At 44.9% G+C, this 27,844-nt stretch overlaps 1 protein-coding gene across 1 annotated transcript in view; it reads left to right on the top strand.

The window, feature by feature from the left end:
• The window catches only part of PTPRE (protein tyrosine phosphatase receptor type E), an 88,258-nt gene that overhangs the window by 53,546 nt on the left and 6,868 nt on the right, over positions 1-27,844 (top strand). Inside the window, exons 3-17 of the mRNA XM_067300380.1 lie at positions 6,623-6,725; positions 6,956-7,029; positions 8,045-8,181; positions 12,808-12,898; positions 13,539-13,615; positions 13,744-13,780; positions 14,399-14,496; positions 16,040-16,159; positions 17,896-18,056; positions 21,047-21,182; positions 21,602-21,751; positions 22,924-23,017; positions 23,871-23,947; positions 26,168-26,302; positions 27,135-27,260. Coding sequence (XP_067156481.1) covers positions 6,623-6,725; positions 6,956-7,029; positions 8,045-8,181; positions 12,808-12,898; positions 13,539-13,615; positions 13,744-13,780; positions 14,399-14,496; positions 16,040-16,159; positions 17,896-18,056; positions 21,047-21,182; positions 21,602-21,751; positions 22,924-23,017; positions 23,871-23,947; positions 26,168-26,302; positions 27,135-27,260 — 1,616 coding nt within the window. The remainder of the gene's footprint in view (positions 1-6,622; positions 6,726-6,955; positions 7,030-8,044; positions 8,182-12,807; positions 12,899-13,538; positions 13,616-13,743; positions 13,781-14,398; positions 14,497-16,039; positions 16,160-17,895; positions 18,057-21,046; positions 21,183-21,601; positions 21,752-22,923; positions 23,018-23,870; positions 23,948-26,167; positions 26,303-27,134; positions 27,261-27,844) is intronic.

The raw sequence follows: 27,844 nt of genomic DNA on the forward strand, positions 1-27,844 counted from the left end.
ATTTAGATCTTGCTCTGAACAAAATCTGAGGCTCTAGAGAGCAGTAGAGGTCCGTCTGCGCACTGCTCTCCTTCGACACTTTGCAACCTCAGCGTGGCACTCAGCATCTGGGCGATGTAGGGCTAGAGGAGCCAGGAGGCTCTAGCGATAATAATAACAGTGATGAAAACCTTAGTGGTGTTTTGCTTAAGACTTTCGATATGAAATTGCTATTGAATGGCTCCACTAAAGTACTGTTGAGCAGCTGCCATTGCTCTGCTGGATAAATGAGCTGTGCCACGTTTCTTGTCTGGAGCTTTAGAAGAACCAGTTACTGATACTTGTCTGCGTATGTAAGAATATAGGAGCTGGGGAAGAGAAGTGACTTGATAGTTGTATCGCTTCCTAGAACATTTTAATAAAACCAGTAAAAAGGCAGTTCCTCCACAGACGCTGTTCGTCTTCAAAGGTTAATTCAAAATGGTGCTGTATGTATGAATATATAGTAATATAGATAAAAATAACCTTATCTTCCATATTTTAATTAAATCTTAATTTCAGTGATACGAGTTAGATTTGCTTAGTGGGACTAAACTGAATTTTTAAAAATGTCAAAGCCTTCATTATTATTTAAATACACATTAACATTTCTCCGTGGTGGGAAGGGAAGAAGAATTTTGTCTCATAGACAAGTATGTGCAGACTGAAAATACGTTGCTGCACGAAGAGGGTTCCAAGGTAATAGGATTAGCTAGTGCTTTCAATAGCCATTGAACTAAAACAACGTTTTTAAAATCAAAAATAAAGATTCCTGACTGAAGTATCAAGAAGACTCTTTAAAAGATTATGGAAGGAGCTGAAGGATACTAACAAATCCAGCCTTCTTTTGGCATGCAAATTTGGTGACTGATCCAAAACAATAAGATCGGTTTTTACTCTGAAAGGAGCAGTCTCAAATTGTTGCATTTTGGTATAACTTTAGCAAACTTGATTTTTAAAACTTTTGCTAACTTGAAGTATTGATTATTTTCATTCTCATTTTAAACGTGGATACATAATTTGTGTTGCTCCATTTTCAGTACTGGAGCCATTTTGCTTCCTACGAAAGCACCGTGAATTTGAAGTATGTTTTCCGTTTTATGAAATCAAGGTATTCCGTTCTTTATTGCACTGCCATTTTCTGGAGGAAGAACATCTCGGAGTATTCAGCTATATTCAACAAATACAAAACTGTGTGTGTTTGTTTTTGCAGAAATAAATGCTAATTCACTCTGGTATCTTGCAAGTAGATAAAAGTCTATGCTATCAAATATGCGTAATAAATTATTTATATATGATACTGTCCAGTAGCATTCAAATAATTCTTAGTTCCTCAAATATTAATTGGCTATCCAATATTAATCATAGCCGGAATTCTCTTGTTCTTGTTTTTTTTACTTGTCATGTAGTTTAAATGTGAAAGCAGTCTGGGAGCTGCAGAAATAAAGCTTTTGAGTCCTTTCCAAATTTTTAAATTTCTTTAGCGTTTGCTCCGTGAATATTTGACATTTGCATGCCTATCTTCACAGACGTTTTTTTCCAGTACAAGAATAGTAACGTGCAGATGTAATTAATTTATCAGATGGGTGGGAGGTGGAAAGACAGTAAATGGAACAGCTTTCGATGCCCTTTTACTGCTGTTTTAAATAGTGATCATTCAATAAGTTAGTGGGTGTCTTGGAAGATATTTGAAGAATTTAGAAATATTACAGGAATATATAGAAGGAAGCAAGTGGCAGTGCGTAGGGGCTGGACTGGGACCCAGGGGTGGTGACTTTCCCGTCCCGCTGGATTCTGTAGCGCTTCCTGGCACGTGAAAAACGAGGCGTCTTCAGAGAACTGAGCGTTGAAGGAGGCGGCCGGCCCAGTGTCCTCGGTGTTTTAAAAGCCGGAGGGATGCGCTGGTGGATGCTCGTGCATTTGAAACGGCAGTTCGGTAATTTGTTTGAACAGCTGCCCTCGGGCGGTGCGGGTTTTCGGTCGCGGTGGCGGGTCCCGCCGCAGGGAGCGGTGCCTGGGAGGCGGCGCTGGCCGCCTTTCCTCGCCTGCCTTGTGTCAGCCAGCCCGCGTTGTTATTCTTTAACAAAAAATGGTTTTTATGGACTAAAAAGGTCTTTTTAAGGGTAGTGAATAAGCGCCATTTAACAGCCGGTGGGTACATGCGGATCTCTTCCCATTCTTCAGTGTGTCTTAGCTAGTCCTCGGCACGCCAGACCTGCAGGTTTGGGGGGATTAACCCGTTTCCATTATTAAAGAACCTTATAGGGTTTATTTAACTGCATGCATAGATAAGTCAGGTTAGCTTGCTGAACATTTCCATATCTGAAACTGCAGAGATTAGTAAAGCTAATCGATTTTCCATATATCCGTTCTTTCGGGCGCGTGAGGAGGGCTGCAGGAAGACATGGGACGATCGCGGTAAAAATTGAGGGTGCAAGCGGCGTTGCCCTCTGCCGCGTGGACAGGCTTAGCGGCGGAGCGAAGGTGTCGCGTGGGAGATGCTCCACGCTCCCCCAGGCCGCAGATGACCTGGTCTGAAATCGCCCCTGAATTAATGTGAGAGGTCTTGTACGGCTGCCAGGCAAGCTAGGAGCAAAACCGGGCGCAGAGCGGACTTGGGTCTTTAGCAGAGACAGGCCTGAGAGGTCACGTTTCCAGCCCATGAGGGATCCCCTAGTCTAATAAAGTAATGTATGTATACCAACATTGTGTTAACCTCCGAAACGTTTTGTACCAGCAGATGGCAAGAGACAGATTTGACCAGAAATCTGTGCATAGCTGTGTAATTATAGCATGGCACTATTTAAGGTTGAGCGCGCTTTTGTTTGCAGTTTGACGGATGAGGTCTGCGTCAAGACGTTGCGACAGCCACTCTTTAAAATAAGCGTAAGGGGGGGGGGGGCGGTCAGGATGTTTTGCAGATGTCTGAAAGATCAGTCCCGACCCGAAGGAGAGGCGCGTGTCGTGCCCCAAAGAGCAGCCCCGAGGCACGGGCGCCTGCCGCTGCCCACAAGCAAGGTCTGCGTGTGGTCGGAGGGAGGTTGCTGAGACTTGTTGTAGGACCGCTTGTGTGTCTGTGCGTAAACGCAGCTTGTGGTTGCTGAATTTGAAAAAAGGGTGTTAATCGCCAATCACAGCTCACGGGCTTTTGCCCCGTCCAGGTCCTCCGGGCAAGGTAACAAACGGAGGGGTGAAGAAAAGCAGCTGGGGAGGGCCGGGGGAAGGAGGAGCGGTGGTGGATCACGAGGCGCTTCCTGCTGTGCGGGCACCGCTCTTAGTTCCTCTTTCTGGTCACGATGATGATTTTGCTTTTAGCACTGGCGTTCTGAAATTAGGAACCTCGTAACCCTGGAGGAAGTGGTGATGCATCTCCAGAAGAAGCAATTAGGACATCTGGAAGAGCGTTAAGGGAATGAGGGAGCCCCTGAGCTGAGCTTAGCGGGAAGCGGGGGAAGCAGGACGGGGGTTGTGGCCATCCTTCTGGTGACCATCCTAATTCCTTGTCAAGGTGGAAGTCAGTATCTCGTTCTGTTTCTGACAAGTGCCCTGGGATGACTGTTTTCATGGGCTGCGAACAGAAGACCACGTGGTTGTGGACCACCGTTCCCTCTGTGCTGCAGCAGTGGAAGATCTCCCATGGCAGTGGTGCACCGCAGAGCTCCTGTAGACGACACCTGCTTTTCCAGCATGCGTTTGGTCATACGTTTGTGTCGACAACTTCTGCAGCAATGCTGAAAGAAAGAAAGAATTTGGGTCTGTGTTTAGGTTTCCCCTTAAAGTCCTACTTAGTATTTAGGCAGCTGCGTTGGCCAGAGATCTTTCAGCCTCTGAATCTGCAAAGACTTAGCCCAGGGGTAGCTTCTCATTTAATTTTTGGGTTCTGTTTACAAAATTGCCAGTGCAGCCACTGAAGCAACTACAGGTAGCGAATGCAGCGGTCTGCAAACACGCCGTGCCTGGCGCGGTCTTTGCGCGCAGGTCTGGCACGGCAGCTCTGCGGAAAGCGGTGCGTCGGTGTGCGAGGAAGAGGGACTTTTTGTGGTTTTATGAACCGGTTTCCTTGTGAAACGGGTGGGGGAGAGGTGAGATTTTGGTGCGGAGGATTGCATCGGTCCTTACAGGGGTGCTCTGTCCTTACGTGAAGAAGTGGAAGCAGGGCTCTGGCGGAGAACTGAACTTTTCTCCTCCTGCCTTGGCGTGAGAGGTGACTGCAAGGTTTTCTGTCAGGCCCTTTGGTCGGGAATCAATGTTTTCCAACGTTGCCTTAAAAATACAGTATAAGGAACATGAGTTATTCTGAAAGAAAGAAACAGGGGATTTTTATTGTGTAATGGTTTGAGGGGGTTTTTAATTCCCTTGTGACTCAGATGTTTTGTTGTCGTCCCCTTCCTCTCCGCCCCCGCCAGTGTCCTGCATTTTGGCACAGGACAATAAAAATTGCTGTAAAAGGAAATTAATCCTGGAGTATTCTCAGATATTCAGTCTGAAATTTCCTTCTTTCAGAAGTGGGCCAAAGTGTGTTTTGGGGTTTTGGGGTTTTTTTTTTTGCCTTTTGCAGTTTTTTCCTTTATTTGCCAGGCCTTAGCGCCTGTGCAGCGTGCAGCGCTGTTGAGTGCTGCGCAGCCCTTGCTGAGCTCTTTCCGACGGACGCACGTGCGTCCAGGCGCTTCCTACGGCAGCGGTTTTCTGAGCCCGGCCGAGTGATGGTTTCCGCTCACGATTTTGTCGTGCCTGTCCGTTTTGTCCCTATTTACCATTTAAATGTCTGGTTTCATGTATTTTATTGCCTTGCCTTTCTTTGGACTGTTACGTTGACCGAGGTGACGTCTTTCCTAGGATATGATACGGCCCCCCGGTGAATTTATACCTACCGAGGAGGTTTTATTCCCCGTCCCGCAACGCTGTGTGAGCAACCTCACGTCTTTTCTCTCCAAATTGTATCCCTTCTCCCTTCTTTTTGGCGTTCTCTATTTAACAGTGTTATTCAAACTCCCTTCCTGCTCCCTCGCCCACAATTTAAATAAAAACCCGGCACGTTTCTCGTTTAAAGAAAGAAAAATAGTAGTAGCTTTTTACATTTAGCAAGTGCATGGTATCCGTGCACGTGCGTTTAAGGTGCACAGGGACCATGGGGAGGGTTCCCCTGGGAGAAGGGGTGGCCAGAGCGTGGACAACGCCGCTCTGGTGCAGCGAGATGCCGAAACCAGGAGGAAATCGGTAAGAATCCATTCGGACCTTGAGCTAAATTCCTGCTGCACACGGGACACTGGCTGACGGCCAACAGCGTAGTCTACGTGCATCGGTTTGGGGCTTTCTGCTCATCCGTGTTAGCTCCTCGTCTAATTTTTTTATGTATTACGTAGCCTGACACCGTTGCTATAACCTCCTGTTCTAAGGGTATTTGATGCCAAGGTTTATGCGAAAGGGCTGCGTTGCAAGCCGGCAAAGGGAGAAGCTGGGTGGGGGCACGCGAGAGGGGCGAGGAGGGTCCGTGTCACAATTCGCCGCCAGCCTGTGATAAAACCCCTAGAAGCGGTGGGGAATTCGCTGAGGATGTGTGAATGCCGTTTGAAAAAGAAATTGCCTGAGCTTTGGAAGGGCGGACGTTGATAAAACGATCGAGAAACGTGCGAATAAGGGCGACTAAGGAATGCTACTGCACGGACGGAAAAGCTCAGCACCCCGAGACGGTGTGTTTTTGGCTGTTTGCACGCAGTTTGAGCAGTCGATGCTGGGTGTGCAGACCGTTACCTGTCCTCCTTAGCGAGGAGGGAACAGTCTCTTTCCACCACGGGTAGAAGAACGTGGACTTCTTAGGCCGCTCGGAAAAAGCAGGATGAGCATCTTCTTGCTGAAGACTACGGCTCATAGTTTTGTTTGTTCGAATACAACGTGTTTTTATGATTTTAACGTGTTATATATTGAATTGTTCACTGGAATTAAAAGGTTACTGACAGCATAATGAAAGTGAAATGTCGCAAACATTGCATAAATGAAGAACCCCTGCTGACAGCGGCTTGAAACCTGTAATTTTAAGCTAGCTGTAACATGTTTTTTGTATTCTGAGTTCTGAGTGTTTGTGAAAGGTTCACCATCCCTCCTCATTCTTATATCTTATGGCAAGGCCCGTAGGAAGGTCCCTGCAAAGGGCTCTTGAGTGACCTCTGTCTGGCAGAAAACCAGCTGGTGTGCGTAAGGATGCGTAAGGATGTGTAAGGATGCGTAAGGCGAAACCTTTTGCGTGGGTTTTAACTTCAGTTGGCTTTTAAGACCTTGCCCCAGATATATTAACCCAGCTAACTTACTCTGATTAGAAATAAGTTCTTGCTTAGTTTCATTTTTGGATCATCGTTCCCCCCCCACCACCACTTGACATTCTGAAAACCAGATTGCTTGTAGTAAGGGGGGGGAAAAAATCTTCCGCTTTTGAATTTTGGCTTTGCACGTATCCTAAATCCTTTGTGAGGCTTTTAGCGAACGCAAGCAGAATAGCGCCCGGAACCGAAGTTAGGAATTTGGGGGCCGTCCCGGCGCGGGGGATTCGCGGAGGAAACGCGCGTTTAGGCAGCCGGCGCCTCCAGCTTTGCCGTCTTTGAACCCCCAGACTCCACCGAGGAGAACAGCTTGCACCAGGACCTCCTGACTTCCGTGCTCGTTCTGCTGCTGGTGTTCGTCGTCTTCCTCCTTTCGGCCGGCTACTTCTTCAGGTGGGCGGTGGCGCGGCGCGGGGCGTTTTGCCGCGCTCGGATGAGGAAATGAAAGCGCGCGGTGGCGGCGGCGGCGGAGAGAGGCGCGCGCCGGGGCTCCTGCCGCGGCGGCTCCCGGCGAGATGAACAGAAAGAGCTTCTCCAGGATTACGTGGTGCGGGAAGGCGGACGGGGGGGCCGAGCGCGTCGCGGCGGCGGCGGCGGTGGCTCAGGTGTCGCTTGCGTTGCAGGTTTCGGCGGCACAGGAAGGCCGTGGTGAGCTCCGGCGACAAGAAGATGCCCAACGGGATCTTGGAGGAGCAAGGTAAGCGGAGGCTCGCGCTCCCGGGGGTTGGTTTGCCTGCGCGCACCCGTACGCTCTCCGTGTCAAAAATCGTAACTTCCAGTTGTTGCTTTTAATCAACTTTCACTTTGGGTTGTGATACAGCAAATATTTTTCTTTGTGGTTCCCCTTCCGAAGTATTTTATTAGGATGCCAGCTGAGATCCAAATTTCTGCCACTGTGACCTTGTGTTAAGAGGATTCTGGTGTTTCTTCTTAAAAGGAAAAAAAAATCCTTAACTGTTTGTGAAATTAGGGGCTAGTTCCCCATACAGAAACAAAAAAGGGGATGAGACAGGGAAGGGCCGTAAGCCCTTAGCCCTAAAATAAAACATTCCCAGAAACGGCAAATGTTTTCCACTGGATTTTTCAAACGTGCTGGTACTTTCGGTGCTTTCCTCCGGCATGGGCCGTTCCTGCGGGGCACAGGAGACACTCAAGCCTGGCAAATGTGGAGGAACTGTTAGTTTCTTGCTTATAGATTTTTATGCCATAACAAAGAGCAAAATGTGACATGAGAAAGAGTCGTATCTGGGCTTTCCATCGGTTCCCCATCACTACATAGGCGCTGAAGAACCGGTTAAAAAAGAACGCGATAAGTCGGAGGAAAAGTCAGACTTCTAAATATAGCCCAGGGCAGCTTCCTGCTCGGCGATAACGTGCTTTAGCTGCCCGCAGCATCTTGAGCGAAACGATGATTTTTTAATATTCCTCTGCGTCTTTTCGGCTGCCTTGCCCGTATTGTAATCTGGCGGCAATACCGAAACCATTAATTTTACCAGCGTGTGGTTCTGCTTGAATTTATTATGTTCTCCAAAAAGACGCTTGGCCTGTGGTTTTGTTTACTTCTTTTATTTGAGCAGCTTCGTCGCCGCTTTTAGTCTCATTCCAGAAGCCTGTTTTGTCGTCTTCCAGCTGCAGTTAGCTTGCGAGCTGAAACCGCTCGTTGCCTGTTGCTGTAAACGTGCCCCTAACGCTCCTTTTCCGTGACCCGGCAGAACAGCAGAGAGTGATGCTGCTCAGCAGGTCTCCGTCGGGCCCGAAGAAGTACTTTCCCATCCCGGTAGAAAACCTCGAGGAGGAGATCAGGATCCGGTCGGCGGATGAGGGGAAGCTCTTCCGGGAGGAGTTTAACGTGAGTCCGCCCGGCGGCGCGGAGGGTCGCTTAGGGGGGCAAAAAGAGCCGGCGAACGAGCGGCCGCGAAGACGCGCGGCTCTCTTAAAAACACCCGCAAACCTCTCCCCGCCCTGGGAGGCGGCGTGCGAGCGGAGCGTGCCGGTGCGTTTGGCCTCTGCTCTTTTAGCACCTCTTTGGTTTAGCTGCTCCCTTCTGCAGGGCCCTTGCCGGCCTCTTAGCGCTTCCTCTCGCTTCCTCTGCCGGCAGAAGCCGGTCGCACGGAGCGGTGACTTCAGCGCTGAACGCAGGGGTGTCGAAGCTAGTGCCTGCCTTGATTAGGCGGCTTTATTAAGCTGCTTTCTTAATTTATGCCTGCGGCTTGTTTGACGGCGTGTGAAAACCCCCCCGTCGCTTTCCGCTTGGCGGCGAGGGCTTGGCGCGGCGGCTGCAAGCCGTGCTGCAGCACCCGCGGCTCAGCGGCCGCGCGTTGCAGGTGGCTGGGGAGCACGGTAGTTGAAGCCTGCTTTGACGGTGGCTTTTATTAGCCCCGTGGCCCGGAGCTGCTGGCGGGGATGTGGGTGCTCTTTGCTCGAGCACCTCCTCAGCCCGGGAGGGGAAAGGGAGTGAAAGACACAGTCGAAAACCAGCATGATCACTTCTATAGCGTGCAACAGGAAAGCTGATAAAGAGGCGTCTGTTGTTTCAGTATCAGAAGGAAAGTGGTGGAGAAATCGGTGCCCTTTAGCACCAGCAACTTTCTATCATGACTTTCCAGCACACCCTTTGAGTGGCCACTGCCCTCTCGAGGGGAGAAAAGATCCCAGCGAAACCTGAATGCAAATGCTAAATCTCGCATGTACCCTGTAAATGCTGAACTTGGGACAGAAAGTCGAGCTCAGCGTAGCCCTTTGGAAAAAATCAGTGTTTGCTTAGTGAAACTGCAGCTGAAAAAGAGGAAATCTTGAGAAACTCGCCCACTCGTTGCTGGGAATGGTTTAGCGACTCGGATGACACAGCCTGTACTGCCTGTTCAAGGAGCGCTAGAGCTTATGGGCAGGTCTGGAGCAAGGTCCGGCTGCTGTGAAGCTTCCCACCGTGTCCATCGCGATCCCGAGCTTCCAAAAGCGCGTGATGTGTTTTTTACGTTCACGCAGATTTTGTAGAAATCCTCAAACACCCGCAGCGCCAGCGCACCCGGCACCCAGCGAAACGCAGCGTCGGTGTTGCCCGTCGTGCGGCTGTCGTCCTGCCCGCTCGCGCGCGCTCAGCCCTTACCTTTCTGCTAGAGCATGGGGCGTCTGGGGCGGCCTCCTAACATCTGCGTAGAATCCTTCTCCTTTGGAGAGCAGAAGCCCGGCGAGACCCTGAAGCTCTGAGATCAGCTCCAGCCTCCTGCTGAGAGCCCAGCCTGCGTCTGCTCCTCAAAACGGCCAAATTCGCAGTATTTTGACGGGGCAATCATCTCCTGTAACAGCTGCTGCGCAGGCAAGGGGGTCGGGCCCCTCGGGGACCGTAGGAACCGAATGTCTGCCGTGTGAGTTTGAAGGAGATTTCGGCCCGAACTGGGGTTCAGGCGAGCCGGCAGGGTCTCGGCACGTGCCCTAGCCAAAGCTGTTAGGCTCCAAGTGATTCTTCTGGTGAAACCAAGCAAAACAAGCACTGGTAGACTAAGATAGGCGGCAGGTTGGATTTTTGAAGGCAGTTGTCTTAGATTTATGTGCCTAATTCTCTTCTTCAATGCTTTTATCCTTAAAGCCTAAATTATCCTTAATAAGTGCACTGTATATATTGCATTTGTATACTAACTAAAATAGCAGAGACTCCCACTACCCTCCAGTTGTTTCATTTCATATTATTTGTTCCCTTTATGAAGACAGGCAACTAGGAAGATTGTTTTCTTTCTTTATAGCAAAAGAAAAATGATATGAGTGCACGCCTTTTTGGGGCCTTTCAAACAAGTCTTATTGCATTTATCGTGCACAACGCAAAATGAGCTTGACGCGTTGTTGAAGTGTAAGATGGCGAGGCTGTTGCCTCCGTTTCCAGATTAATGTCTGCAAACCTTTCTGTTAGCACTTGCTTTAGAAATTTTCATCTCGACTTGGTTAAGATGCGGCGGTGGTTCACGCGGTGGAAAACATGACGGTCTGGGATGATGCTGGGGTGGCTCGGGCCCCTCAGACGCGTCACCTCGACCTCTGGACTGCTGCCGAGTGGGAGGGAACGGGCCTGCGGTGGCAGGAGATAGCGCAGCCCAGCCCGGGCTCCCTGTGACTCGCAGGGTGGCATGATCAGGATATGATGAAGGACATCCTCGATGAATCACCTTGTCCCCTTTTGGAGCTGGGTAGAAGCAACTGAGCAGTCTGCAGCCCGGTGTGACAGCTCAAAACCCTCCTCAGGCAGCCCAGCGTGACATTGCCCAGTTTTTAGGGAAGGAAGGAGCAAGCATGGACCGCGATGTCTCCTTGTGGGACTGTCTTTTCCCCTGCGCTCTTGGTTGCAAGCTCTAAGCTTCGAGCGCGGTGCTCTGCTGAGCTCCATGGGCTTAAGCTTAAGTTTTTAACACGAGGACACTGCAGTGAGAATACAGGCTTATCTACCCCAGTGCGGCTTGTCTTCTAGAGTAGCTTTCCACCGTTGTCCTGTGTGAGCACGAGGAAGAGCTGTCGTCCTGAAGCTCGCTAGGAATGAGATCGCGACGCGAACACCGTGCCCGTCCGCAGAGTCCTGCGGGCGCAGCAAGCTGTGTCTTTCGCTCCTGGTCCTCTCTCGCTTCCCTTAGCTCTTTTCAAATAAATGAGATATGGGAAGCTCACAACGCCGCCAAGTTTGGGATGAAATCCTGCCACAACAGCCTCTGCCGAAGGGGAAGTCCTGTAGCGCCCTGCAGGGATCTCCGACTTCCTTTTCACCCCTTCGTTTCTGAGAAGGTTATTGAGCCAGGGAACCATTATCGCACTCTTTGCCTGCAGTCTCCTCGGGAAGACGCAGAACTAGATGCCTGCTTGTTAGCAATCTGTTGCTTGACCTTCGAAGCTTAACGACGTTACGTTTGGAGAAGGACTAGCTACGTCTTTAATGCAAAATATAAACTCTGGGGTTCTAGACTTTGCATACAGCTTTTCTGTGTTGTATACTGCATATATATATTAATTACTTTAATTAGGAAAAGTATGGGCTTCACTCAAATAAGGAATTAATTAGTTTGCCCAAAGTAGCTTGCTTTTTTAACTGGTGGCCTTTTTTTAACCTTTCCTCTCTTCTTTCTTTCCTTTTCTCTCTTCTTTTACTTACGGTCACAAGTTTTGGTGGTGTGAGCGCAACGACCCCCCGAGTGCAGGTGGCTGTTTCTCCTGTGGCAGCTGGGAAGTCCTCGCCTCCTCCCCCTTTTCGCACCCTGGCGGCCCTGATTTCTGCTTTTAGGGGGAAATTTGCCGCAGGGTTTCAGGAGAGGCAAGCAGGGAGAGCTGCTGGGAGCCAGCTCGGGACGCGATGCCGTTGTCCTTCCCCCCTTCCCGAGCGCTTCAGAAGAATGACCGTTCTGGTGGGGCCGGATTTGCGGGAGGTGGAGAAGCAGGAGGAGGGTGGGAGAAGGCGGTTCCGCGTTCCCACAACAGCTGGGATTTTACCTCGGGGCGGCCCAACACATGGACGTTTTTTTAGGAGTTTAATGGGAGCAGCTCGATGAGGCTCTGTTCTCGTTTTCGTGTGCATTTACGCTGCGCGCGGTGGACGGGGAGCCTCGTGCAGCTCCTCTGCTGGAGCCGTCTCCCTTGCTTTCACCTGGGCTTTCTCCGTGGCGGCCGCCACCCCCACGCGTATGGAAATGGTGGCGTTTCCGTGGGCTTTCCCGCAGCAGCCGTGCTCTGCCCGGTGCGGCTGCAGGTCCCACGTTGGGTGCCTGCGGTTTTGTTCATCGCCCTTCTTCATCCCCGTGTTGAAGCCTCTTCCTCTTTGCTTCTTAATCGCGCTGGATTGCTCTGCAAGGCTGCTTTTTTTTTTTTTTTTTTTCTTGTTTTTAATTTGGCACATGACTAAATTTATCTGCAATCTCAGATTTGGCTGATTACCAGCAGAAACGTAGCTTGGGCTCGTAAGGGCGAGTTTCAGCCCGGGAGGAGCGCGATGCCGCCGCGCCACGACGTTTGGCGTTTCCTGCTCTTCGCGCCGAGCCCTTAGCAGCCAAGCGCCGCTTGCGTCCCAAAAACGTTACCGCTAAAAGCAGGTCCCCAAGCCGAGCCCGAGAGGGCGATGCCTCCGCACGCACGTGGCGGGGTCACAGGCCGGTGAGTCACCGCGGCAGATGACATTTTGCAGCAGAAACGCCCCTTCTGACAGTGCTCTGAATAACTGCGGTTGCTGATGGAAAAATAGCGTATTCCTTCCAAACTGCTGAACTGGTTTTCCGTGGTGAAAGCTCCCGGGGCAAAATTTCCGATTTTAGATTAATGAGGGAAAGTTATTAAAAAAAAAAAAGAAAAAAGAAAAAAGAAAAAAAAAGAAATTAAAACATGTTTAATTCTGTTGGATGCAGGACATCATGCGAAAATGCAGCTTTTCGGTGAGCCACGTGCAGTTAACGTTTAGCCGTGTTATAACACACTAACTTGGGTGTGGTGGTTTTTTTTTTTTCTTTTTCAGTCATTGACGCCTGGACATATGCAGGGAACATTTGAAATGGCAAATAAGGAAGAAAACAGGGAGAAAAACAGATACCCCAACATCCTTCCTTGTAAGACGCTACCTTTTATTGAAACTAGCCAATTAACCGCCCGTGCGGCGCTGAGCGTTCTGGTGACGCTCCTTGGCTGGAGCTGCTCCAGTGATGTGATTTCGCTTATCACGAATGGTCTTTCTATATTTGTTTGGGCAAAACCTGTTCCTTTGGCTATGGTGTCTCTCTAGCTAATGATTGCTATCCGTTATGCTTTTCTTTAATGGTAATGACGGGTGCTGTGAGATTAAAACCTCAGCAGGAGTTCTGCCAAAGTAGAATCTGTCAAAGTGGTATTTCAGTATCTCAGGTGAGTTTGGGGGCAATAAAATATGGGCAAGTTTGGGCTTCTGGTGCTCTCCAGACACAGTCCCAGTGACCTTCCGGGGTGGGAGCAGAGCAAGATTTTTATGGCAGAAGTTTCTCAACTGGAGCTGGGAACAATATGCTCAGATGAAGCTGAGAGACACCAGAACCCATCAGTGTGAAGTCAACGGGATTGGGCTCGTGGGGAGCAGCTCGTTCGACCGGTGTTTTGCAATACGGTTGCTAGCGGAGCTTTCCTTGCCCTGCTACTTGCCAAGAATTAATGTATTTTTGAATTGCTTCAGAAACTGTAGCTCTGATGTAAACGTGCTTGTAATGCGTTCTCTTCCAGATGATCATTCCAGAGTGATTTTGACCCAAATAGATGGAGTCCCATCTTCAGACTACATTAATGCATCCTATTTAGATGTAAGTTGACAGTTTCCCACTGTTAGCCAAGCTGCTAGTTTTGACTAGAAATTAATATTAAATAGGTGTTTGTCTTCTAGCGCTCACTGGCATTTCATCTTTTAACTACATGATATTTATTTCCTTAGGGTTATAAAGAAAAGAATAAATTTATAGCGGCACAAGGTAATTTATTTTCATCTCTCTCTTGTGTACGTTTTATGACTAAAACTGTTTAACATTAGAAATGTCTTAAGGCTATCGTAGGTGCAGATGATGGCCAAATAGGAGATGGGATTTAGAGCTGACAGTTTAAATGAAACTGAAGTGAGCGTACGGTAACCTACTGCCTTTAGAGCTGAGGTTTCTGCTCCTCTCCTTAGCGAAGGAGAGGTCTGCTTCTTCATCTCTCTTTTTTCTTTTACTTTTTTTCTTTTTTTCAACCACTTACTGAGGGTTTGAAGGAGGAAGAATCACGCTATAGTGGATAGGGAGAGCGGCGTCGTGACAAATCATCCTTTGTCGTCCCCTCTGAGCCCTCCTGCCAGACCTCACGGGGATTACTGGTGTTTCAAGGACTTCTTAGGAATTACACAGCCCCCACCATACAGTAGAAGCTCCACTGCATATAACAGTGTAAAAGAAAACAGGATTTTTAAAAGGAATATATGGTCTATTCAAAAGCTGGGAATTTGGTAGCCAACCTAGCTGTGGGTGGGCAGCCGGTGCGCAGCAGCAGCAGGTCAGCTGTGATGCTCCCGGTCTTTTTTGTCTCTTAAATGGAACTGTATTCTATGTATTCAGGACCTAAACAAGAAACAGTCAATGATTTCTGGAGGATGATTTGGGAGCAGAAGTCTGCAGTTATCGTCATGTTAACAAACTTGAAAGAAAGAAAAGAGGTAAGTAGCTTCCAGTTTGATTGCGGATCTCCCTTAGCAGGGATGCTCCAGAAAGGAGCAGTCTGGGGCAGCTCAGCGTTTGGCCCTCAGTATTGCTAACCGCTTCCTTTCCCAGTCCCTTTCAGCGCCTCTGAGTTTCTGCTAACAAGCGTAGTTTCAATTTTCAAAATAAAAGTTTTGTAAGTAGATATCAAGGAGAAAAATCTGACGGTAATTTTGTCCTGCGTAGCCCATTTGCTATAGCCAAAGGCAAATGCTTTTTTTGTCACAGTGCGAGGAAGTCTGGACTTAGGCTTTTTTGGCTAGAAATGAAGATTAAAACATTATTCCTTTTTTTGAGTATTATGTTTCAAAATGATTTTTTTTGGCATATGCAATTAACAATTAAGAAACAACCCTTCTTTCTTGTGAGAGTAATTCTGTTGCTCCATGTTCCCACGTTCCCCCCTTACTCGTCCTCTCCCCCTGTTGCGTTAGGCTTTCTAAGTGTATTGGCTGAGCATTGAGACACTTATTAAAATGCTAATGTGTTTAACGTCTTTGCTTCACAGATTAAAGAGCTAAATTAAAAAAAAAAAAAAAAAGGAAATGCACCATCAAAAATACCTTTGAAAAGAGATGCTTTTTAATTATTATTATTATTTTTTACTTGGAGACAATTTGCTACACTGATCATGCTACATTCTCAGCTGAAATATGTAAGGTTCTCAAAAACATGTGCCCCAAAAATCAATCTTGGCTTCCCCTATAGCTGTGAAAGTAAGGAGTCGGAGCAGAGGGAATATTATCTAGTTACTGAAAACGCTACCTTTTTTCCACTGCTCAAGGGTGACCTCTCCTGCCAGTTGTGAAATAATGTTGATAAAGTCCAGTAGTTTACCTTCCTTGGGAAGGAGGTTGTGATAACTGATATACCGTATCAGTGTTTGCAGGTGTGCTTTTATAACTGTTTTGTGCATTTTTTTACAACAAGAAAGAAAAGATAATCGAGAGACTCTGAGCTGAGAGCAGTTATGAGGAAAGACATTCCTTTTTTGTCTACTCGAGGTGGTGCTCCTGCTTTATTTTACTGTAATTGTAGTATTGCCATACCAAGCTCAAACAGCACAGGCGGTCTATAATAAGAGTGCGTTTCTAATATGAGAGGCCAGAGCTGCTAAAACTTGATGTTCCTGATGACTCCTACACGAGGACTACCTTACGTTTCTCACTAACTGCACCTAAAGCTTAAAAATAAAGGGTCGAGGTATCAAAAAGTCCTCTCTCTACTATCCGAAAAGCCCCCAAGCCAAAAAAAAAAAAAAAAGTTGTTCGGGTCTGTCTGGTTTAAAAAAAACTCCAAAGCTATTCTTACCCTTCTCTGCATAAATAAAAGCATCAATAGTCTGAGCAAAGTGTTAAAGTTGCATTGTGTCAGATAATTAAACTCTATATACTCCGGTACAGACTTATGTACGTTATTTTCAAATAACTGTATTATTCTCTGTGTGACCAGTAAGGAAATTGGTCTCAGTGTTATAAAACTGACTGTGTGTTTATGCAGGACAAATGTTATCAGTATTGGCCTGATCAAGGGTGCTGGACCTACGGAAGTATCCGCGTGTCAGTGGAAGATTGTATCGTCCTCGTGGACTACACCATTCGCAAGTTCTGCGTTCAGTCCGTGAGTAACTACGTTCTTGCTGGGTCTTTGCTTTAATTTTTAAAGCAAATTGTTACAGGACGGTATGTTCGGTGTCTGCCACAACTCAGCGGGTTGTAGCACGTTGCCCTCAGCTTTGGTCTTGTCTGTAGCCACCTACCATCCACATCAGTCATTTGGATTGGCAGGGAGGGGGCATAGGAGAGGTGGTCTGACCTTTTTGGGGACAAATTGCATAGATTAAAGAAAAAAGTGTCAATTTGTGGGTATTTGGAGTAGTCTATGGATATTAGTTGGCCAAAGTCAGACAGTATTAAAACTTCTTGATTTCTGCTGTATCGTTGTTCTTGTGCACAAGTTAAGGCTTTGTCTGTGTCCAGAAGACCACAGGAGAGGACAGTGGTGGTGGCTTAGTGTAGGTCCACTGTGTGTTGCCCTGTAAGGGGGGCAAATTCCTCGAGATCCTCCCTCCGTACGGGAGGGCTGTGTTTGTACCAGTTCAGAGCAAAGCCTTCAGGCTCACCCGTAACATTTAGTTCAGCTACTGTGCCCAGTGAGAGGTGCTAAACCACGCTACTGCCATGCACAGGGACAGGGAGAGCTAGTGAAGTCCTCAAAAAAAATGCATGTCGATTCAGTCGACCTTAGGCAGAGGTTCTGAACTCTAAAGTGTTCGTTGCTGGTTTAGGGTGGAGATTACTTTAGCGGGACTAGCGATCGCTGATAAGGCATTGCTGATAAAGATGCTTGTGAAAAACATGCTCAGAAGGCAGAATGGGAACGTTGTACCAGAAACGAGACACAAGCGCTGTGGATGAGCTGAAGGGCTGGACGTTTATGAACGGAATCGGATGCCTTTCACTTGTGGATCTCTACTGAATATGTGTTTTTAAGATTTGGTTCTCCACTGATGGAGACCATGTAGGCTTACCGAACAAACCAGTTCCCCAAACTGAAATAAATGGCCTTGATTAGCACTTTGGCTAACAGCCTTAAAGAAAGAAAGAAAGAAGGAAGAAGAAAAAAAAAAAAGGCCAGGGATGACTGGCCTTGGAGACAGTTTTTACCATCTGAGCTTAAGAATAGATTGTGGTTGATAAATGCAAGTGAAACAGAACGCTGTGGCTATACTGCCATTGCTTCCGCAGTATCTCTTCTTTAATCTTAGAGTACCTCAGTTTCTGAAACTGTCAGTAGATGGCCAGGTTCTTCTCCTTAACTCCATAACTCTTCTCCTTTCGTTTTTCATGCATAATATAGACTGGTGAGATGCAGCTCGGTAGTACCCATAATTGGCCTCTAAGGTGTTGGTGTCAGATGTGTGTCCACACATCTTTATCCTTTTCATTATAAAACATTATAAAACAGCTTGTAAAAGTTGGCATTTTGCATCTTGTGGTTGACGCAGATCTTGAAGTTTTAGACCAAATTTTGTGAGTGTCATCTGAGGCTGTTAAAAGAGGTGTCATAAGGATTTGATAAGTGGGAAAAAGACTTCAGATTTGATCCATCGTTAACATAAGTTGTGAATCTCATTCTTAATATATCCTATCCTGGGATTATTCCAGTTTTCATGGAAAAAATAATATATGGTAATTTTACTCTGTTTGTATTGTACGTGCACTGTTATCTCCTAATCTTTGACGCAGGATCTAAATGTTGAAGGAATACAAGTAATAAATAACCATAGTAGTTTGTGTATAAATCTTTGCGTGAAACTCGAAATGTCAAACTCAGAGCCTGTGTGTTCCTAGCAGCTTCATGACGCTTGTAAAGCTCCAAGGCTTGTTACACAGCTTCATTTTACCAGCTGGCCTGATTTTGGAGTGCCTTTCACACCTATCGGGATGCTGAAATTTCTGAAAAAAGTCAAAGCACTGAATCCTGCGCATGCCGGACCAATTGTAGTACACTGTAGGTAGGTACGTGCTCTTTAAGCCACTCTGTTAGCTCGCGCTGGAATTGTGTATAAAATGCCAAGGCTAAGTATTTATTTTCTGTTGAAGGCTACAAAGTTTGTTTAAAATAAAAAAAAAAAAAAGTTGCAATAATATGCTAAGCTTTTTTTAGAGCCCAAGGTAAGAAGGAATTCAAAAGATTTGTCTTTGCTGTCACTTTAATACTGAAAAAGAAGTTTTTTATCCATGAGTGAGATCCAGTCTTTGGCATACTTATGTTCTTTGTCAGAAAAACAGACTTGTAATACAAATCTGTGACCTTTGCTACTAACTGCTCCTCTGAGAATTCATCCCTCACTTTTCCCACAACAAAATTGCCATTTGCTGTATAAATTATCCATTAAATGAGTAGAAATTTTTAAATGAAGACTTGCATTTAAGAGGTTTAAATGCTGCAATTTTGAAAATGTACCAGCGTACCAATGTAGAATATATTCGTACTCATTCGGTCACAAATACTTGAGTTTCCTGCTTTTAAAGGTTTCTGCTAAACTCTTGGAAATTTAATGTTAATAAAACAACAAACAAACTCCAAATCAGTTTTAAAAGAATAATTACAACCTCTAAAGCAACTGTAGGCTTACAACTAAGCAAGAAGTGTCTTCTCAGGAACCATTATTGAGATTAGAATGAAAAGAAAAGAATAACGCCTTTGTCTTTCTGGTCTTTGTTTTTAAGGTAATGGTTTTAGATTCATGCGTTTCATTCTTTGCTGCTGCTTGTGTTAGACATCTAGAAATACTCTCAAAGAGCCTTTGAAAATTCAGTGTGCACCATTGGAAAAGAGCATGGTTGTCGTGACCAGGCAGCCTGGTGTTTCTTCATTTCCACACAGACCTTGCTGGGTTAGAACTCATAAGAGTCTTTAAAGCAAAATTTAAGAAGGAAAAAGATGATTTTGGTTGTCTCGCATAGTCTTTCCTGTGAAAACCCACATACAGCCTTTTTCTGTGATGTTCAGTGGAGGCTAATACTGGATTTGAGCTTTATTTTCACCAGGGGACATTCTGTACTTAGACTAACTAACTGCAGTAGGTAATGGTAAGGAATGGTAAAAATAAAACATCTCTCATTACAAATATGCAGTGACTTAAATATGACGGTCCGAGAGAACGCAATAGCACCGCTACGTATCAGTGTTTGGGAGTAGCACAGTATTTCCGTATGCTTTAGAAATAAAGACTGAAAAAGGTGACACTTAATTTCCTTTCCTGCTCAGGATATGACACTATTGAGTTGTTGGGGAAAGGAAAGGGAAACTCATCGGTAGTAACGGTGCATTTCTGAGTGAGCCTTTAGAAAAACGTCATCCAGTCATTCTAGACAAAAACAGCTCAGTTAGAATCTTTTATGTTAGTAAAGGGCTAATTTAGCATTTGGAAGTAAAGAACAGCAGATAACAATGTGGAGGGGGAGCTGGAAGTTTCTACCAAAATATATTTTTTTCAAATGTTACTCTCTCAAGCGGAGAGAGAAATTGAGAAGGAATAACGGAGTAAAGGAGACCCCAAAAGAGGGCAAAGATGGATAAAATCAATGAGGTTTTGAGGCAAGAGTCGATGATGAAGTTATCAGCTTTAGCAAGAATGAGGGAGCAAAGCTCATCTGAAGTGAGCTAACCGTGAGGCGGCGAAAGAGTTAAGTGCACGAGGGAAGGTGGATCTGGGAAAAGGGATGGTATCAGCAAAGGGAAGAGAAGCCAGGAAGCCAAGGCGGGGCTGAGAGCAGGGCTCCGGTGTACGTGATGGACAAGTGGGAACCGAAGATGGGCAAGCCACGCTCAGAGGTGGCTTCCAGGACAGGAAGAGGGAAATATCTGCTAAACTGTGAGTCAGGCAAGTAGGAGACACTGAGGTGGACTCATCCATAGCAGTCGAGTGTGAATGCAAGGAAGTGAGAGGCATGGGAGGCAAGCTTTGCTGCAGCGGTGGGAATGGGAGAAACGGAAACGGCTGGAAGAGGGGAAGAGCATGAGGGGAAAGGAGAAGAACCTGCCAAATCGATGAGTAAATGTAAAGGAATTTGGAGGCAGAAGGTTACAATGGGCCCTTGTACCCTGAAGAAGTTCTGTGAAATTTCAGTGGAGAGCCGAGTTCCTTGATTTGCCTGCTTGGTTCAGCAGACTTAACATCATTCCAAGCAGACTTGGAATAGTGTTTTGATGTTACATAGCATTTGCTGTTAAGACTGTATGTGTGTGTACATATATATACGTATGAACTAAGTAGCACTATGCATGCCATTAGTTTTTCCGGTATTATTTAAAACTTTAGTGTTTCCTTGCCGAAAGCTAGTCTGTATCTTCGGGAACGCTGGGATGAGGGGAGAAGTTTTTGTCATGTTTTAGAAGGTGTTTCTCTGACCTTACAGCAGTTGCTGTACAAAATAAGCGAACAGAAGGTTAAAGGAGAACTATTAATGCCTAGCACAGGATGCCATGCCCTTTTCCTCTGAAAGGAAGAGCCAAAAGGCATTCAAGTAGTATAATTTATAATAATCTTGCTCCCTCTCGTGGCTGTTGAAGGAGATGTAAAATGATATTTTGGGATAGCTGTATTAAACAGTGTAGAACTTGTTAACAACTTCCGTTTTCAAAATAACATGCAACAGCAACCACACAAGAAGGATCTCAGAAGTAAGAAAAAATATTGAAAATTCCATTCTTTCCTTAGACTGAATAATTAGAGATGGTCAAATACAATTTTTTTTTTCCAGAGATCTTTTCTAATATAATTTCAATCTTATCATTTCTGAGCTGGAAAAAAGGGTGACTTTTTCTGTTAAAAACTGAGCTCCTTTTGTATTGATATCACTACTGAAGTCAAAAATGAGACTTTGTGTTTCCCAGTATTTCAATCCAGTCTAAACAGCCTAAGTTCTACCTGTGTCTCTGCTGTAGCAATTCGTGAAGACTTTGTGGTTCATTTAAGTGTCTTTTTTTCTTTTGAAGTGCTGGTGTGGGTCGAACAGGCACGTTTATCGTTATAGATGCCATAATAGATATGATGCACGCGGAACAGAGGGTTGATGTTTTCGAGTTTGTTTCCAGAATCCGGAATCAGCGTCCGCAAATGGTTCAGACTGATGTAAGTAGACTTCAACTGGTTGGAACCACCGCTTTTCAAATTTAAAGTAGCACGTGCCTCTGTGTCCTCGCTCTCATGTGCACCCCAGTGTTTCCCGTTCTGTCACACAGCTGGGTTATTGCGAACTGAACAAAACCCAGTAGAAGGAGAAGGTTGGGGAAGAAGATCCAGACAAGTCAGGGCTGTGATAAAACCACCATAAGGCACGTTTCATTTAGTAATCACGTCCGTGTTTTCCCTATATGTAATAGGATGGAATTTTATAGAAAGTTGAGTGATAAAATAGAAAACTCTGTTTTAGCTTAAACTGTATTTTGATGATTGTTGACCAAATGAGAGAAGAGGAAGTGCCAGATTTGATACAGTTTCACTTCACTGCTTTCAGTCTACTTAACGTGCTTGTCGTTTGTTCGTTGCAGATGCAATATTCGTTCATTTATCAAGCCTTACTTGAATACTACCTCTATGGGGACACGGAACTAGATGTGTCATCCTTAGAAAAACATCTACAGACATCACACAGTACAGCGCCAAATCTTGTCAAAATAGGGCTAGAAGAAGAATTTAAAGTAAGTATTTAAAGTAAGCCTTTGCCCTAAGATTTCAACATTTAGACCAAAAAGATACCTCAAAAATGGGGAAGTATGACCTTAAAAAAGAAAAAAAAAAAAAAAAAACTGTCCAAACTGAACAACTCTTTTATTTTATTCTGTGCCTGCGATGAGTGGAACGTGTGGGGACAAGTACCGGGGCCTTGCTTTAACAGTCTCTTCTTAAAAATGCTGATTGAAGACTACATCATTTTACTGACCTTTTCCTATATGCATTCAGTAATCTTTGCTTATAAAAGTAAAATGGAACTATTTGTTTGGCCATATGCTCAATAGCAGATCAGATAATGCTGGAAAATGGAGCTGGATTTACATTGCACCTAATTAACAAGTCAACACAAATGTTAACTTAGTCGTGACTGTAGCAGGAATTACTGCGAATTTTCAGATCGTGCACTGAATATCTAGCATTTCTGTTCAGAGAAAACCCAAATGGAGAAACCAAAAATGCTGGCTTTTTGTGATCAATATGTGGAAATGAGAAGACTGATGTCGGAGCTCGGCGTGCTGGAACTCCTTTGGACAGAACTGCCGAGCTGCGGCTGGAGATGCTACGGCTGAGCCGTGTTCATGATTCTCGTCAGTCTTTCTCTTGTTGCTTAAAGGCTGGAGAGACACAAATGACAGTCCTTTGACAAAAAGGCAAATGCGTTTTCAAAAGTGGCTGGTTTTGTGAAAGGGAATTTCCGAATATCACATTTAAGCAGCCCTTTTTCACAGGGAACGATGGTTTGCCATGCCCGGCGATTTTGACTAGAGATGCAGGTACTCTGTGCCCTCAGAAAGCCAGGCCCAAGCAAGCCTTAAAAAAAAAAAACGGGCAGGGAGGGAGTTTGCTGTTATTTTATTGCTCTTAAAATTTATTGCTGTACCCTGGAAACGTGTTCAGGTTCTTAAATATTCATCAATATGAAAAAAAATTATGGAAGACTGTTATTTTAATTACATTCTATAGACAGGGCAACAAAATGACTTTTGTGAAGGTCGTCCAGTCTCTCCTTGGCTGCATTACTGCTCTGGACCCTGTCACGGCGCTTGGGCATCCTTGGAGCCCAGGCCGGGAGAAACACGGTGGGAGAGAGCTGCTTCCGTTTCAACTGGCCCTTACCCAAATCTGTGTTTTCTTACAGAAATTAACCAATGTTCGAATAATGAAGGAGAACATGAGAACTGGCAATCTTCCCGCAAACATGAAAAAAGCTAGAGTCATCCAGATTATTCCATGTAAGATGATCAGTTTTGTATCTATAGAAACAAGTGTTATAAATGCATGGTTCTTGTAACGTTGTCATAAGTAAACATTATCGCTCTATGCTGGTAACACCACGTCTCCCATCCGCGTGTACCCATGTTGGGATGAACTCAAGAGCAGAGCTCCTGCCCAGACTCGGAAACTGTAGTTCTGCAAATAATTACTACAAATGTCTTCAAGAGAAGATGACTGAACTTCTCTGCCTGTATAACTCCAGTCCGTTCAAGACCTGGTTGTACTGTCCCGCCCAGCAGTTTTGGTTTTTTAGCCAGGACAGGGTTTTGGTTAGCCTTCCCTTTGGTTTTGCCGCCTCCTTTGCAGGCAGGTCTGTGCTAAAGATTCTGGAGAACTCACTCAACAGTAACAGCAGTATCTCAGTGTCCTTGCAAAATGTCTGCAGGAATTAATTCTGGCTTTACTGCATTTTTTTTTCCTTTTTAAACTTTTTCAACATAAAATATATTATGATCAGATATTTCTCAGGACTGCATGAAATAACACAGCAGTTCCACCGTTTCAACAACCATGCCTTCTGTATTTCGCTGCGATTCCCTGCATCCGCTTGAGCAGCGTTGTTAATGTCCGCTTGTGAAAATGAAAGTTTCTGAACTTGCCTGACATATCCTGTGTGAATGGAAAAACAAACAGCAGAAACCCAAGCCCCATCCGCCCCGCACTTAGTAAATCCTGGATAAGGCCTTGAAGTCGTTCTTTCTGGCTTTCAGATAAATCTTTTGTTGTTGTTGTTCTTTCACAAACGTAATAACGGAGCAGTCAACATACAGCTAGCAAAAGAAAGAATAAGTATTTGTTTTTATTTTTCAGATGATTTTAATAGAGTGATTCTGTCAATGAAAAGAGGTCAAGAGTATACAGACTACATCAATGCTTCCTTCATAGATGTATGTATAAAAATTTTAACGTATTTAAACTGAAAGACAAATACTTTGTTGTTGCTGCTGAGTCTTTTTAAAGAGACACTGTCAACTTCGCTTATGAAGAACATTAACATTGCTGTTTGGGCTTTGCTTATGAGTTTCCACATGCGTTTCTTATCTTACTCTGATGTTTTCAATTTCAGTTTAAATGGTTATGTAATTTAAACATTCTTGTTGTGGTTAGATTTATAAACTAAGGTTTTTATTAAATCCTAAGAAAACAGTGAAACAGATTAATTAGCTCTACAGGTAACAGTTGTAATTGGAACTAACTGCTCCATTATCTGCACGCGGGTGAAAAAATATACTGAGTATGCACTTTGCTGACTGGCAGAGCAAAAACCCGGCATATTTAGTGTGGGGAAAGGATATCATCGTGTTTGGGAGCTCTGATTTACCTGGGGAGGCCTTGCTCAATTCCTAACTTTGTTCCCGCCTTGCTGTTGGAAGCTTGGGCAACACCGTCTATTGTGTTTCAGTTTTATTTAAATACGAGAATTAATTATATCCTTAAGCAATAAAACCCTGTTAGTGATTGAGGATCGTGGATGATCATTACGAAGATCACATCCGTATGTAAATAGAAGTGTAGCTCAACAAGTGAGTTATATGGTAATTCTACAGTAAGGCTAATAGCTGCGGTTGTTAATGTTCCTTAATATTCTCGTTGTGAAACCCTTTCAGTTACCTCGCACTGCAGGATTTGATTCCTTCAGCCATGACTGTAAAAAGTCCTCAAGTATGACTCAGAGTTATGAATGTCTTTTCTGCAGGTAGACAGGGTGAACTCACTTGGACAGGGAGTTGCAGGAATTGATCGTCCTCTTTCAATTAAAATCAGAATAAAGCCATTTCTCCCATGATTACAGTGGGGTCACTTCTGCCTTATCACTGTGTTCATCTCATGCTCTCAATGCTTTCCCAAACCCCGGGCTTCAACATCCAACATTCCTCTGCAATTCATATTCATTTTTGTTAGGAATAATGTCAAACTGGTAGTTACATATGGGGTTTTCAAATCATCTAACTTCAGGCACCCAGTTGGGTGGAGGGAAGGGGAAGCCAGGAGTGGCTCGGCGTTACCTTCGAGGTGGGACTTCATGTTGCGTAATCATTCCTCTCTCTTGCACTACAAATCATCCCAAGGGTTAGCGGGATAGAAACCTCATCATCTGCAATGACCTAGCCTGAAACTACGCTCTTATTTTAACTTTCTTTTTGAATGAAATACTTAACCACGATTTAAACATGCTTCTAGAATACAAGTACTCCTATGGTTCCTCTAAAAAGATTGTATCAAAAATGTGTCCTTTTACATCTCATGACTATGCCTTTTACATGAAGAATTTGAGCGTTTTTTTACTGCATTTCTGGCAGTGAGCAAGTATCAGATGTTTTGTAGATTCGGTGTCACAACCGTGTGCAGAGAATTTGAGGTAGCTTCAAGTTAGGAAACAGCCAGTTTAAACTTACCAATTTAAGTAGTGTTCAGAGAGAAACTGTATAATAGCTGTTCCAAATATTGAATTCTGTCACTCTTGTATTCCTTTGGTTCTTCAAAAATCTTCTCCTAGTCTGGCATTTTAACAGCAGATTATACTGCTTTCCAGATCCACTTTACCTTTCAAGTAAGGAAGTATTCTGATGTAACAGAAAACTCGCAGTGTTTTGGTCGTGTTTTCTTCCGTTGCATCTGAGCGAACGGAGCGCGCTTGCGGGGGCCTGGCAGCGTACAGGACCAAACGCCCGCTTACCTGCCTGCCGAGCGTGGCAGGGGCTGCCAGGCAGGTCTTTGCAACTCGGATGCAGCGTTTCCTAGCTTTTCCTGCCTGAAGGCAGGAGGAGCCTGTCTCTAAGCAAGGAAGCAACTCGGGCTCCATCCTCATTCAGTTTTTTTATGTCTCCGTTCCTCTCTTTTTCCCAACATTTTTAAATCTCTTGGACTCATCTAAAGTTGGATTCTAACTTACTCTGTTTCCTAGAATAAAGGAAATAAATAACTAAAACCAATTTGTTATTACTTCCCTTCCCATAACTTTGAAAAGGTTGATCAGGTGTCTATTGAGGGGCATAGCTGTTTGCATGAAGTTCGGGGTAGATTCCAAAGACTGTTTGAAAATATACCCCGGATTTGAAATAAGTGTCCCGTGTCACTGTACAAATGTATGTGTTCTTTCTCTGTAGGGCTATCGCCAGAAGGATTACTTCATTGCCACGCAAGGACCGCTTCCGCATACGGTGGAGGATTTCTGGCGAATGGTTTGGGAGTGGAAGTGTCACACTATAGTTATGCTCACAGAAGTTCAAGAAAGGGAGCAGGTATGAGTCATGCAGTTTCTCGAGCAAAGCAATTTCCATTAACAGTTGCAAACCCTCCTCATGGTCTTAAAAATGCAATAAATATGAGTGTCAACGTTAGATAAAATATTTGTTTCCTGCAGATTCTAGTAATGGAAGATTCTTTTGCCTTTTCTAAAATGACCTGCTGCTTCGCTATGAGGCATAGGCCAATTTTGCTGCTTTTGCTTGAACTGTCAGAAAACCCCCCCTAAACTCCTGAGAACTGTGCTTTGTAAACGGGCCCAGTCCACCATCAAAGGCCCAACGCAGGCGGGGGCACCTGAAGCAGACTCCTCTTGAATAGCTGGTTTGGACCGGAGGGCAGCTGGGCAAAGCTTTCCTGCCAGATTCCCTCGCTGTTTCGCCAGCGCGTAGCTCCAGTGGCTTATTCCGAACCCGCCTAACGCTGCTCTCGAGTAATGAAAAGCAGCCTGTATCCCCCTCTGCTGCAGCGCCGGAGATTCAGGGCTCCGCAGGCTCTGCAGCCGGGGTGTTTCAGGGTGGGTCTGGGAGGTGGTGTTTGCTTTTGGGAGACTTTTTAAAAACATTCCATCACGTTTAGGTGTTAATTTTACTCTAATCTGTTTACAAAGCAATATTAACTACCCCTAATCTCTGTATCCTTTTTATCCTAATGGCCTATATTGTGGAAGTATTTTATTGCTATATAAACCAAGGGGTTATTAGCCATTCCACTCCAAAGTATTTAGAACATGTTCATTAAGACCTCTTCTATAGTGGAAACTCATGCAAAATTAGATAACAGGAAAAAATTTCAAGGAACATGTATGATTCCCTTTCAATTTTGCAGGAAAAATGCTTCCAGTACTGGCCGTCAGAGGGCTCTGTGACTCACGGAGAGATAACCGTCGAAATAAAGAATGACAGCCTTTTAGATGCCATAAGCGTAAGGGACTTCATAGTTACATACAGTCAGGTATGGTGTTTAAATTTATTTTTATTTTTGCATTGGAAGCCATTTACAAATAAGATTACTTAAATGCTGGAATTTCTACCTAAAGATAACTGTGGTTAGTCATCTTCTAACATTTTATCAGTGGAGTGGAAGCTTATATACAACGTTTTGTTTAAATGTAAAATTTAAGCAAAATTCTGATTGTAAAACATGTCCTTGATCAAAGTGGTTATCTTGGTTTTTTGGATTTTTTTTTTTGGTTGTTGTTGCTGTCATTGCAGTTTATACCATCTCCCACATACAGAGCTGAAAATTTGATTCAACGTTTTAAAACTCTGAAGAAGTTTACAGCCCGTGTACTTACCTCTGCCTACCAGCTGTTTATTTATGTTTCTCTGTTACAGGCATGATTCACTCAAACCAGTTTGGTCCTTCTGGGCATGCATCTCTTTAGGAACTCGTTTGCATTTTTGTTTTTGAAAAAAATATTTTTTTGTGAAAGTTTTAGTATCATACATTTAAATAATCATTACATTATACAGACATTATACACTTAAATATGTGGCACACGCAAAGCAAAAGACTTTAAAGTCAGAGTGCTCTGT

The sequence above is a fragment of the Apteryx mantelli genome, chromosome 7 (genome assembly GCF_036417845.1).
Source record: "Apteryx mantelli isolate bAptMan1 chromosome 7, bAptMan1.hap1, whole genome shotgun sequence".
Lineage (NCBI taxonomy): Eukaryota > Metazoa > Chordata > Aves > Apterygiformes > Apterygidae > Apteryx > Apteryx mantelli.